At 64.9% G+C, this 12,307-nt stretch overlaps 1 protein-coding gene across 3 annotated transcripts; it reads left to right on the top strand.

The window, feature by feature from the left end:
• The first annotated feature begins 900 nt into the window (after positions 1-900).
• WDR46 (WD repeat domain 46) lies at positions 901-11,889 on the top strand. 3 transcript variants are annotated; one of them, XM_039519098.1, is made up of 17 exons: positions 901-1,065; positions 2,832-3,017; positions 3,178-3,258; positions 3,436-3,548; positions 3,749-3,836; positions 4,485-4,546; positions 4,931-5,035; positions 5,310-5,460; positions 6,124-6,259; positions 7,459-7,558; positions 8,160-8,313; positions 9,887-10,027; positions 10,148-10,154; positions 10,418-10,512; positions 10,776-10,871; positions 11,244-11,357; positions 11,637-11,889. In XM_039519098.1, exons 1-17 carry the CDS (start codon positions 1,009-1,011, stop codon positions 11,736-11,738), a joined length of 1,788 nt encoding a protein of 595 aa, XP_039375032.1. In that variant the 5' UTR covers positions 901-1,008; the 3' UTR covers positions 11,739-11,889. The 3 variants fall into 3 exon arrangements, with proteins under 3 accessions (XP_039375032.1, XP_039375033.1, XP_039375031.1); XM_039519099.1 differs by lacking the exon at positions 10,148-10,154 and having other exon boundaries at positions 903-1,065; positions 2,835-3,017; positions 9,887-10,034; XM_039519097.1 differs by lacking the exon at positions 10,148-10,154 and having other exon boundaries at positions 906-1,065; positions 9,887-10,034.
• Positions 11,890-12,307: the final 418 nt, after the last annotated feature.

Genomic DNA, 12,307 nt, shown 5'->3' with positions numbered 1-12,307 from the left:
CAGTGCAAACAGCCAGAAACAACAGCGGCGGCCATGGGGGGACTGTCCTGGGAAGAAGAGGCTCTGAAAAAGTTGTGGGGGTCATGGTGGATAAACAGCAGGTGGGCTGCCTGTGGGATGCTGGGCTGCAGAAAGGGGAGTTGTGAACAGAGGTTATTTTCCCTCTGGAGGGGGCCCTGACATGGCCACTGCTGGAATCAGGTGTCCAGTTCTGCCACCCACAATTCCAGGAGGCTGTTGGTAAGCTGGAGAAGTCGGAGAAGAGCTGTGAGAACAAAGAGGAATGAAAAGGCCACCCAGCGCTAGGCTCCAGGAGGCCAAGCTGTGAGGCTAACAAGGTGAATGGGTGACAGCCTCTGTAGGTATCTACCTACCAATCAAACGTCTGGCAACAGGATTCACTGGCTGGTGCTGGAGTTACACGAACTCACACTGAAATAAGGCATCCATTTTTAATGCTGAGAGTAATTAAACCAATTTCCACAGGTGGGTGGGGGTGGATTCTTGGACATGGTTGGGTTTTAAATGAGGATTGGCTGCTTCTCTAAAACGAATTCTGTGCTAGGGGTTATGGTGGGGCCGCTCGCTGCCCTGGAGTCAGACTAGATGGGCACAAATGTCCCTTTTGGCCTTGGAATCGGTGAAACCCCCTGCCCCTCCCCAGAGGTGGCTGCGTCCCTGTGCCCCGTAGCGTGACCCTGGTGAGTTTCCCCTACCACGTGGGCTGTGTGAATTCAGTGGCCTCCCTGTCAATGGGTCTGTAGGGGATGGGCTAGGCCTGTGCCCTTATCCAAGATGGCCGCCGCTTGACTGTGCTCAGACCCACGTCTCGGCGCTGGAGAGTTGCCCTCACCCATGATGTCACCTGTACGGCTTCACTACCGGGCAGGTTGTCCCCACGTTGATTGGCCGCGGGCATAGTCGCCTCGCTCCGTGATTGGGTGCGGCGGCCGGGACCAGAAGAGCCTGGCCCGCAGCTGGAGGTGCACGTGGTTCCAGGCGCTGAGGATGGAGGCGGCGGCTGGGAGCGGGGCGCAGAGGAGGCCAACTGCGGGGGGCAAGAAGGTGAGTGCTGGGGTAGTGAGCCCCCTGCCCTCGGGGGGCGGGAGTGGGGCAGTTCCCCCCCGTGTCTGTGGGGCGGGGATTCCCCGTGGGGGGGGGACAGTTCCCCCCCGTGTCTGTGGGGAGGTGATTCCCCGTGCGGAGGGGACAGTTCCCCCCCCGTGTCTGTGGGGCGGGGATTCCCCGTGGGGAGGGGACAGTTCCCCTCCCCCCCGTGTCTGTGGGGCGGGGTTTCCCCGTGGGGGGGGGACTGGTCCCCCCCGTGTCTGTGGGGTGGGGATTCCCCGTGGGGAGGGGGCAGTTCCCCCCCGTGTCTGTGGGGCGGGGATTCCCCGTGGGGAGGGGACAGGTCCCCCCCGTGTCTGTGGGGCGGGGATTCCCCGTGCGGAGGGGACAGTTCCCCCCCCCGTGTCTGTGGGGTGGGGATTCCCCGTGGGGAGGGGGCAGTTCCCCCCCGTGTCTGTGGGGCGGGGATTCCCCGTGGGGAGGGGACAGTTCCCCCCCGTGTCTGTGGGGTGGGGATTCCCCGTGGGGTGGGGGCATTTCCCCCCCCCCCGTCTGTGGGGCGGGCATTCCCCGTGTGGAGGGGACAGTTCCCCCTCCCCCGTGTCTGTGGGGCGGGGAGTCCCCGTGCGGAGGGGGCAGTTCCCCTCCCCCCCGTGTCTGTGGGGCGGGGAGTCCCCGTGGGGAGGGGGCAGTTCCCCCCCCCCGTGTCTGTGGGGCGGGGAGTCCCCGTGGGGAGGGGGCAGGTCCCCCCCGTGTCTGTGGGGTGGGGAGGGGGCAGTTCCCCTCCCCCCCGTGTCTGTGGGGCGGGGATTCCCCGTGGGGTGGGGGCAGGCCCCCCCCCCGTGTCTGTGGGGCGGGGAGTCCCCGTGGGGAGGGGGCAGTTCCCCCCCCGTGTCTGTGGGGCGGGGATTCCCCGTGGGGTGGGGGCAGTCCCCCCCCCCGCCGTGTCTGTGGGGCGGGGCTTCCCCGTGGGGTGGGGGCAGTTCCCCCCCCGCCGGGTATGGGGGGCCGGGATTGGACGTGGGGTGCGGGCAGTTCCCCGCCGTGTCTGGGGGGCGGGGATTCCCCGTGGGGTGGGGGCAGTTCCCCCCCCCCCGCCATGTCTGTGGGGCGGGGAGTCCCCGTGGGGAGGGGGCAGGTCCCCCCCCCCGTGTCTGTGGGGCGGGGATTCCCCGTGGGACTGGGTGGTGGTTACCCGTGTCATGAGCAGGGAGGGGGCAGGTCACTGACACGAGCCGGGGGCGAGCACCCAATTACAGAGTTTTTGGGGGGAGTTTATTGCCCCCAGCCACGTCCGTGAGGCGGCGGGGTCTCTACAGCTCCCCTAGTAACCCCGGGGACACGGGGGAGGGGCTGGCTGTATCTGTGGGGTGTCCTGCGAGGAGTGATCTGGGGGGCAGGGCTGGCCCATCCCCGCAGCGGGGCAAGTCTTTCTCTGAGGGGGGGTGGGAGGCTGGAGGGCAGTTCCCCCCACACACACACGATGATGTGTTGTGGCTGGTGGTTCTGCCTCTGGTGGTGGGGGCTGCTCCCCGTCAGGCCAGTGGGAGTGCCTGGCTATTCTGCCCTGTGGGGCAGGTATCTTCCCCACAAGTTGGGGGGCAGTTTTAGTTCCTGTCCTCTGCCCCCCACCCCCAGCTGGGGGAAGTGACTCCCCCCATGTCTCACCCCCTCACCAATCTCCCCACCTCCTGAGCTGGGGGTAACTGATTCACCCCCATGATTCATCACCCCTTTCTCTTTCCCTGCCCCCCCCCCCGAAGAAGAAGATGACGAAGAAGCTGCGGCGCTACTGGGAAGGGGCCCCCCAGCCGGACACCCCCGCAGACGCCCCCTCCAAGGCCAAGAGGCGCCGCAATGAGAAGACCAGGCCAGGGGCTGGGGCAAAGGGGAGTCTGCAGGCTAAGAAGGTGCTGTGGGCGTCAGAGGCCGCAGGCCGGATCTCTGGGGTAAGGTTGGGAATGCTGGGGGGCTGGCCATGGGGGGAGGAGGGGTGGCTGAGGTGGGGGGCCGGGGGCTTGCACGGCAAAGGGGAGTACTGCTGGGGGGATGGGGGCCCGTAGCAGACCCCCACACACACCGTCCGTCCGTCTGTCTTTCTCTCCCTAGAAGAGGGACCCGTTCCCTGGCGCCGCCCCCCTCCCTCACCACAAGGTGAAGAAATTCCAGCGGGGCCAGAAATCGCAGCTGGTGAGTCGAGGGGCGTGGCAGAAATTGAGGGGCAGCTGGGTCCTGGGGGTTGCTGGGCAAGGTCGTCCCTGGGGGGGGTCCCCCCATGGTTACTGACCCCCAGAGGTGGGGGTCAGGAGGAACGGGGCCATGTGTGGCTCTCACCCCGTCTGTCTGTCCGTCCGTCCACCCCCCAAGGCAGGGGCGTCCAGCCAGCAGCTCCGGGACCATCTGGCCTTGCTGGAGCAGAAGGTGGAGCTGGCAGTGCAGCAGGCGGCGCGTATGGACCTGCTGCTGCCCGAGGAGCCAGGGTGAGTGTCTCCCCCCGCCCCCGCCAGTGCCCCCATCATCCCCTTGAGCTGGGGCTACGCACTGGTTCTTCCCCCACCCAATGGGATGGGTGACCCGCCCTCCCCCTAATGCCACACACACGCCCCCAATCCTGGCCAGCTCCCCTCCCCCACCAGTGCCGGGTCCATTCCCGGCTCTCACCCCCACCCACCCCCCACAGGTTCCTGGAGGGGGACCCTGGTGAGGACACCTGCACCATCGCCCAGGCCGACATCGCCGAGGCCACCGACATCGCCAGCGCCACCAAGGTCAGAGACGCCCCCACGCGCCGGGGGTGTTTGTGTGTGTGTGTTGTGAGGTGGGGGGAGGGGTCGTCCCTAGGATATGGGGGGGGGTGTCACTGGGCAGTATGGCGGGGGGAGCCTCGTGGTATCCTGGGGCAGCATCTCAGTGGAGGGTTCACCCAGGAGGCAGGGATCTTGGGGGAGGAATCTTGGGACAGCATCTCAGTGGTTCATGGTGGGTCACTGGGGGGATCCCAGGGCAGCGTCTCAGTGGTGCAGGGGGGTCACCGGGGGGGATCCCAGGGCAGCGTCTCACTGGTGCAGGGGGGTCACCGGGGGGATCCCAGGGCAGCGTCTCACTGGTGCAGGGGGTCACCGGGGGATCCCAGGGCAGCGTCTCAGTGGTTCATGGTGGGTCACTGGGGGGATCTGGGGGCAGCGTCTCACTGGTGCAGGGGGTCACCGGGGGATCCCAGGGCAGCGTCTCAGTGGTGCAGGGGCGTCACCGGGGGATCCCAGGGCAGTGTCTCACTGGTGCAGGGGGTCACCGGGGGATCCCAGGGCAGCGTCTCACTGGTGCAGGGGGGTCACCGGGGGATCCCGGGGCAGCGTCTCAGTGGGGGGTTCACCCGGGGTTGGGGTTAGTGTCTAACCAGGTCTCTCCCCCCATAGCACTTTGAGCTGACGCTGAACCAGTTTGGCCCCTACAGGATGGATTATACCCGACCTGGCCGGTGAGTGGGGGGGTGGGCAGGGAGGAGCATGTGCAGGGAGAGTGGGGGGGGGGGACGACCCGTGGGGCAGGTGGGAATCAGTGGGGAAGGTGTGGGGGCTGGTCGGCTGTACCTAGGTGGCAGGTCTTCTGAGGTGCGGTTTGAGAGGCAGGGCCCGACTGGGTTCTCCTGTGGGCGGGAGGGTCTGCGTCAGGGACCCCTGACCCCACAGGCCTCCCCTGAGCTGCTCTGGGGGTCCCAGCAGGGTCCCAGGGGGGCAGATCAGGAGATATACGGAGACTGGATTGTGTGTGTTAGAAGACGAGTCTCCCCAGGCCAGGACCCCAGTGCATGGCTGAGGGGTTCCCCGGCTGCTCCCCTCTCCCCTCCCGTCTCCCCCCACAGACACCTGCTGCTGGGGGGCCGGCGGGGCCATGTGGCAGCCCTGGACTGGCAAACCAAGTCACTGCTGTGTGAGATCAACGTTATGGAGACGGTCACTGACGTCACGTGAGTGTGTGACTAGGGGCGTGCGACATGGATGGGCAGCCAAGGGGTGTGCAGCACGAGGGAGTCGGCAGGGCTGCATCCGCTGCTCCCTGCAGGTGTAAGGGTGCATCAGCAGGACGTGCCCAGCGCACCTGTGGGCGTGCACTGGGAAAGCGAGTGTGCACATCCCTGCCCGTCCGTGGCCGGGGAGGCTGGTTGGGTTGTGCGAGGGGGCGTGCTGCACACGGGCTGAGCCGTGCAATGGGACACGTTGTGGTGTCTCCCCCGTCCCCAGGTGGCTGCACACGGAGAACATGTTCGCGGTGGCCCAGCGGCGCTGGCTCTACGTCTACGACAACCAGGGCGTGGAGCTGAACTGCCTGAAGCGCTTCAATGGGGTCCTGGGCATGGAGTTCCTGCCCTACCACTTCCTGCTGGCCACTGCCGTGAGTGGGGTCCTGCTGGCCACCGCGGCGGGGTCCTGCGCATGGAGTTCCTGCCCTACCACTGGTGGGGGGGTCCTGCTGGCCACTGCCGTGAGTGGGGGGTCCTGCTGGCCGCCGCGGGGGTCCGGCGCATGGAGTTCCTGCCCTACCACTTCCTGCTGGCCACTGCCGTGAGTGTATGTGTGTGTGTGTGGCGGGGGGTCCCGCTGGCCACTGCCGTGAGTGTGTGTGTGTGGGGGGGTCCTGCTGGCCACTGCCGTGTGTGTGTGGGGGGGGGTGTCCTGCTGGCTACTGCCGTGAGTGTGTGTGTGGCGGGGGGGTCCTGCTGGCCACCGCCGTGTGTGTGTGTGTGGGGGGGGTGTCCTGCTGGCTACTGCCGTGAGTGTGTGTGTGTGGGGGGGTCCTGCTGGCCACCGCGGCGGGGGGGGTCCTGCGCATGGAGTTCCTGCCCTACCACTTCCTGCTGGCCACCGTGGTGAATGGGTGGGGGGGGGGTACCTGCTGCAGTGGGGTCCAGATGCTGGGGTTCCTGCTGCCCACCACAGTAAAAGAGGGGGACCCGGACACCAGGGCTTCTGCTGGCCACTGCGGTAAAGCAGGGGGTGGGCTTGGGCGCCAGGGTTTGGGGGCCGGTGCCCCACTGACCCCTGCTGCCCCATGCAGAGCGAGACGGGGTTCCTGCAGTACCTGGACATCTCGGTGGGGAAGGAGGTCACCACCATCTGCACCCGGGGGGGACGCCTGGGTGTGATGGGGCAGAACCCGGCTAACGCCATCGTCCACCTGGGACACAGCAACGGTGAGACCGCCCCACGGCTACCCCCAACCCCCATTGCTACCCCCCAACTCTTCCCCCAACCCTGCTCCAAACCCACTGCTACCCCAACCCCATTGCTACCCCCAACTCTTCCCCCAACCCCGTCCCCACTCCAAACCCATAACTACCCCCAACCCGACCCCACCACTATCCCCAACCCCCACTGCTACCCCCAACTCTTCCCCCAACCCCGTCCCCACTCCAAACCCACTGCTACCCCCCAACTTGACCCCACCGCTACCCACGACCCCACTGCTACCCCCCCACCTCCACTGCTACCCCCAACCCCGTCCCCACTCCAAACCCACTGCTACCCCCAACTTGACCCCCCCGCTACCCACGCCCCCCCTGCTACCCCCCCACCTCCACTGCTACCCCCAACCCCATCCCCACTCCAAACCCACCACTACCCCCCCACTCGACCCCACCGCTACCCCCGACCCCCACTGCTACCCCCCTACACAACCCCACCGCTACCTCCGACCCCACTGCTACCCCCACATCTTCCCCAACCCCATCCCCACTCCAAACCCACAGCTACCCCCAACTCTGCCCCAAACCCACTGCTACGCCCAATCCGACCCCACCGCTGCCCCCAACCCCATTGCTGCTCCCCCATACCCCATAACCAACCACCCGCCCAGCCACCACCCTTGTCCACTAGGGGCAGAGCAACGGTGAGACCTCCCTGTGCCCCACCATAATCCCCTGACACCCATATACCCCATAACCAACCCACAACCTGGCCAGCGCCGTCATCCACTATGGGTACAGAAACAGAGAGACCCCCCCCCCCCCCGTGCTCACCCCATCCCAGAGCCGTCGTCCCCTGCCCCACGCTGCTAGGAGCGTTTCTCCCAGGGCCCTCACGCCCTGTGTGTGTCAGTGTGTCATCCCCGCAGGGGCAGACGGCAGCTCAGACAGGGATGTTCCATCAACCTCCCAGCATGCACTGGGCTCAGCGTGGCCCCACTCTGCCCTAGGGACCCCTGGCCCCATCTTCTCCCCCCGGCAGCCTGGCCTGGTCAGTCAGACCCAATGCTATGACTGGCCCTTAGTGACCCCCGCTCCCCACCAGCGGCGAACCTGACTCTGTCCATCCCCTCCACCCCTCGCTAACCCCTTGTGCCCGGTGGGGGGTGACCCCTCGTTAACTCCTCGTGCTCTGTGCCCGCCCCCAGGCACAGTGACCCTGTGGAGCCCCAACGTCAAGGAGCCCCTGGTGCGGATGTTGTGCCACCAAGGGGGGGTCCGGGCCGTGGCCGTCGACAGCTCCGGAACGTGAGTGACTGCGGGGGTAAGCCCTGCCGTGGGGGGAGGGGGCCTGAGTGGGGTGAGCAGGGAAAGGGGGCTGCAGGGGTGCAAGTGGGTGAAGGAGGGGAGCTGGAGGGGTCTCCTCCCCACTTCCTCCAGCTACATGGTGTCATATGGGCAGAGGTGGAATATGGAGAGGGGTTGGGAGGGTCACGGTGTGGATCTCCCCCCACCTTCCTGGGGTGGGATATTTGGGGGGGGCAGTTTCACGCAGTGGGTCTCCCCCCGCTTCCTCCCAGGTACATGGTGACATCGGGGCTGGGGGGGGCTGTCATGCTGTGGGTCTGCCCCGCCTCCCCCCAGATACATGGTGATGTCATGACTGGTGGGGGTGTCATGCTGTGGTATCTCCCCGTCTCCCCCCAGGTACATGGTTGCCTCCCCAGGTACATGGTAACATCAGGGCTGGGGTGCCGCTGCCTCCCCAGATACATGGTGATGTCATGACTGGTGGGGGTGTCATGCTGTGGTATCTCCCCGTCTCCCCCCAGGTACATGGTGTGGTGGGGGTCACACTGTGTGTGTGGGGGGGGGGTCATGCTGTGGGTCTCCTCCTGCCTCCCCCCAGGTACATGGCGACATCGGGGCTGGACCGGAAGCTGCGCATCTACGACCTCCGGGCGTATCAGCCCCTGCAGTCACTGGTGCTGCCCGTGGGTGCCGGGCACCTGAGCTTCAGCCAGCGGGGGCTGCTGGCGGCCGCCTGCGGGGACGTGGTGCAGGTAACGATTCCACCTTCTCCCTCCCTGCACACACAGACACCCCCCTACTCCCCCCCCACGCACACCGGCACCCCTACTCCCCACACAAACACACCGGCACCCCTACTCCTCCACGCACACCAGCACCCCCTACTCCCCACCCACCCACACCGGCACCCCCCTACTCCCCCCACAAACACACCGGCACCCCCCTACTTCCCCCCCACGCACACCGGCACTGGGCCTTCAGCCAGCTGGGGGAGCTGGGGGGCCGTGGGGCAGGTAAAGGAGAGGTCCTTATACTCCGGGCCGTCCCCGCGCTCTCGCTGGGCTCAGCAGGGCCCCATCCGTCCTGCATCCTTCCCCCGCAGACTGGGGATTGCTCAAACCCACTTCCCATTTCCCCCCAACTCCCCGCCAAAGAACCTGGGCACTGCTTTGTAGAGAGGTAAATAGTGGTGTCCCCCAGGGGTCTGTACGGGGCCCAGCCCTATTCCACATATTCATAAATGATCTGGGAAAAGGGGTAAACAGTGAGGTGGCAAAATTTGTAGATGATACAAGACTACTCAAGATAGTTAAGTCCCAGGCAGACTGCGAAGAGCTACAAAGGGGTCTCACAAAACTGGATGGCTGGACAACAAACTGGCAGATGAAGTTCAATGTTGATAAATGCAAAGTCATGCACTTTGGAAAACATCCTCCCAACTATCCAATGACGGGGTCTAAATTAGCTGTTACCACTCAAGAAAGATCTTGGAGTCAATGTGGAGAGTTCTCTGAAAGCATCCACTCAATGGGCAGCGGCAGCCAAAAAAACAAACAATGTTGCAAATCATTAAGAAAGGGATAGATAATAGGACAGAAAATATCATGTTGCCTCTATAGAAATCTATGGCCACCCACACCTTGAATACTGTGTGCAGATGTGGTCACCCCCATCTCAAACAAGATGTATTGGAATTGGGAAAGGCTCAGAAAAGGGCATCAGAAATGATGAGTGGTTTGGAACAGCAGCCGTATGAGGAGAGATTAATAAGACTGGGACTTTTCAGCTTGGAAAAGAGACGGCTAAGGGGGGATATGATAGAGGTCTGTAAAATCATGACTGGTGTGGAGAACTAGGAGTCACCAAATGAAATTAATAGGCAGCAGGTTTAAGTATTTTTTCATAGAACTCTTTGCCAGGGGATGTTGTGAAGGCCAAGACTATAGCAGGGTTCAAAAAGAACTAGATAAGTTCATGGAGGACAGGTCCATCAATGGCGATTAGCCAGGCTGGGCAGGGATGGTGTCCCTGGCCTCTGTTTGCCAGAAGCTGGGAATGGGCGACAGGGGATGGGTCACTGGATGATTCCCTGCTCTGTTCATTCCCTCTGGGACACCTGGCACCGGACACTGTCGGCCGGCAGGAGACTGGACTAGATGGACCTTTGCTCTGACCCAGTGTGGACATTCTTATGAGCCTGGGCCCCATCTGTCCCCCAACCCGGGCACCACCTGAGGGTAGCTCTGACTGCCCTGTGCTCTGACACCCCCTGTGAGCCAGGCCCTGCTGCAGGCACTAATCCCCCATGTCTGCCCCCTCCCCCAGGTGTACCGGGACGTGCCCGTGCAGCCGCCTCACAAGCCCTACCTGTCGCACACGCTGCCCTGGGCAGCCCACGGCCTGCGCTTCTGCCCCTTCGAGGACGTGCTGGGCGTAGGGCACGGCAGCGGTTTCACCAGCCTCCTGGTGCCAGGTACGGACCCCCCCAGCCCCCACTCAGTACCAACCCCCCGGTGCCAGATATGGACCCCCCTATAGCTCCCCCCAGTACAACTCCCTATCCCCCACGGCATCACCAGCCTCCTGGTGCCAGGTACAGACACCCCCGATAGTGCCCCCGTACAACTCCCCATCCCCACGGAGTCACCAGCCTGCTGGTGCCAGGTATGGCCCCCCACTATGCGGCATAACCCCCCCTGTGCCCAGTAGCTGACATGCCTGTTGTGTGCCCCCTGCGACAGCCTGCGGGGGCCTGGCATGCTTGTGTGGCTGTGTCCATGGCAGAGGGGGGATGGCTCCCCATCCCCACTAACCTCCTGTTGTCTTCTTCGCCCCCCTTCCCCCCCGCCCCGCCAGGTGCTGGACAGGCAAATTTCGACGCCCTGGAGAACAACCCGTTCCGGAGCCGGAAGCAGCGGCAGGAGTGGGAGGTCAAGGCCCTGCTGGAGAAGGTAACATCACCCCGCACCCCCGCACACAGTGTGCAGCCCTGCCCCCTCCCCCCCCATGCAGCCCCAGCTGGGGGGCAGCTGGATCTCAGTGGCAGGCCACTGCTCCGGGGCCAAGGGGGCTCATGCTAAGGGAGGGAGCTCTGGGGCTTGGGGGAGGAGAAAGTAGCTGGGATGTCTGTGGGGGCACCGTCAGAAGGGGCGGTGTCATGGGAAGGGGGAGCCTGGGTGATCCAGGCCCCCCCTAACAGCTTGATCCCCGGCAGATCCCGTCGGAGCTGATCACGCTGGACCCAGGGCAGCTGGGCCAGGTGGACGCCATCACCATGGAGCAGAAGCACCAGGAGCGAGTGGAGCGGCTGGTGAGTGACTCGGGGGGGGGGGGGGGAGAGTGGGGGTGTGCACCGTGGTGCATTGTGGGAAGTGGGGATGACACTGTGATGCATTGCGGGGTGTGGGGACCAGGCAGTGCCATGGCTGTCACACAGGGGGCACCGTGGTGCCTTGTGGGAAGTGGGGAGGTGACACTGTGGGGCATTGCGGGGTGTGGGGACCAGGCAGTGCTGTGGCTGTCACACAGGGGGCACCGTGGTGCATTGTGGGAAATGGGGCGGGTAGGACAGTGGGGACCAGACAGTGCCAGGGTCGCTGTGGCACATCAGGAGCGTTGGGGGGGGGGGGGGCATGGTGCATTGTGAGATACAGGAGGACTCGTGCTCCTTCCTGCCCCCCAGGGCTTCGACCCCCAGGCCAAGCCGGCGTTCCAGCCGCGCCGGAAGCTGAAGGGGCGCAGCTCAGCCGGGAGCCTCCTGCGGCGCAAGAAGAAGGTGGCGAACGAGGAGCAGCGGGTACGTCTGTCCTTGCTATCCGCCCTTGGGTCAGGCTTTATCCCCCACCCCCAAGAGCCAGCTCTCCACTTCCTGTCTCAAACAGGGATTTCCCATGTGCCTGCCCCCCACCACAACTACCCCGTCCGACTGGGCCAGTGACATCAAGGGGCATCTCCCCCGTACCCCAGGGCTCCATTACGCTGTGAAGTGGGGTGGGGGTTGGATCCCAGGGCTGCTTCCCCGCATTGGGCCATTTACAGGGTGTCCCCGGCTCACCCCCGCTCACCCTCCCCCCAGACCAAGATCCGGAAGAGCCTGGAGCAGCAGCAGGCGGCAGAGCGAGAGCGGAAGGTGGCACCCCGGGCTAAGAGGTCGGCGCTGGATCGGTTCAGGAAATAGCCTCGGGGAGGCTGGGGGAGGGGATTGCCCCCCATGGGGGCGATAGGGGCCACGAGCGTTACCCATCCCCTCCGGGGTAGGGGCTGTGGGGTCCCCCACTCACCCTACACTGTACCCTGACATTTTTGTATTAAAGTTGTCGTTGGCTTTGCCTGGCTCTGGTTTGCGGGGGGAGGGGGGGGCGTGGCTGAGACCTGATCGCAGGCGGGGAGGGGCTGGGGTGGCTCTGTGCAGCAGGGAGTGTTTGGGGGCAGGGGTTACTGGCGGTGGGGGCAGAGGGGAGTGTGGCTGTAGCCAAGCACAGGCTGGGGGGAGGTAGAAGAGCTCCTGGCAGCTACCGGCACCCGGCCAGCTGGGGATAAACAGGCCAGGAGCACAGAGAGGTGGAAATTCAAAGGCTTGCGGGTGTCAGTGGAAGGTTCTGGACCAGCCCCAGAGGGGGCTCGGTTCCAGCCCCTGGAGTCCCGTCTGTTTTACACCTCTGCAGGGGAACGGAGCCTGTGTGTGGGACCTCCAGGCCCCCGCCAGGGTGCACCCTGCCCCCCGCCAGAGCTGAGATCACACCCTGC

Source organism: Mauremys reevesii, unplaced genomic scaffold, assembly GCF_016161935.1.
Source record: "Mauremys reevesii isolate NIE-2019 unplaced genomic scaffold, ASM1616193v1 Contig82, whole genome shotgun sequence".
NCBI classification, from domain to species: Eukaryota; Metazoa; Chordata; order Testudines; family Geoemydidae; genus Mauremys; species Mauremys reevesii.
This window is presented reverse-complemented; position numbering and strand designations above follow the sequence as displayed.

Excerpts from the sequence above, each read along its gene's own strand:
- WDR46 (XM_039519098.1), top strand. The coding sequence starts at position 1,009 with ATGGAGGCGGCGGCTGGGAGCGGGGCGCAGAGGAGGCCAACTGCGGGG. Across the intron at positions 3,018-3,177 it reads CCGCAGGCCGGATCTCTGGG|AAGAGGGACCCGTTCCCTGG; the intron begins GTAAGGTTGGGA and ends TTCTCTCCCTAG. Across the intron at positions 5,461-6,123 it reads ACTTCCTGCTGGCCACTGCC|AGCGAGACGGGGTTCCTGCA; the intron begins GTGAGTGGGGTC and ends TGCCCCATGCAG.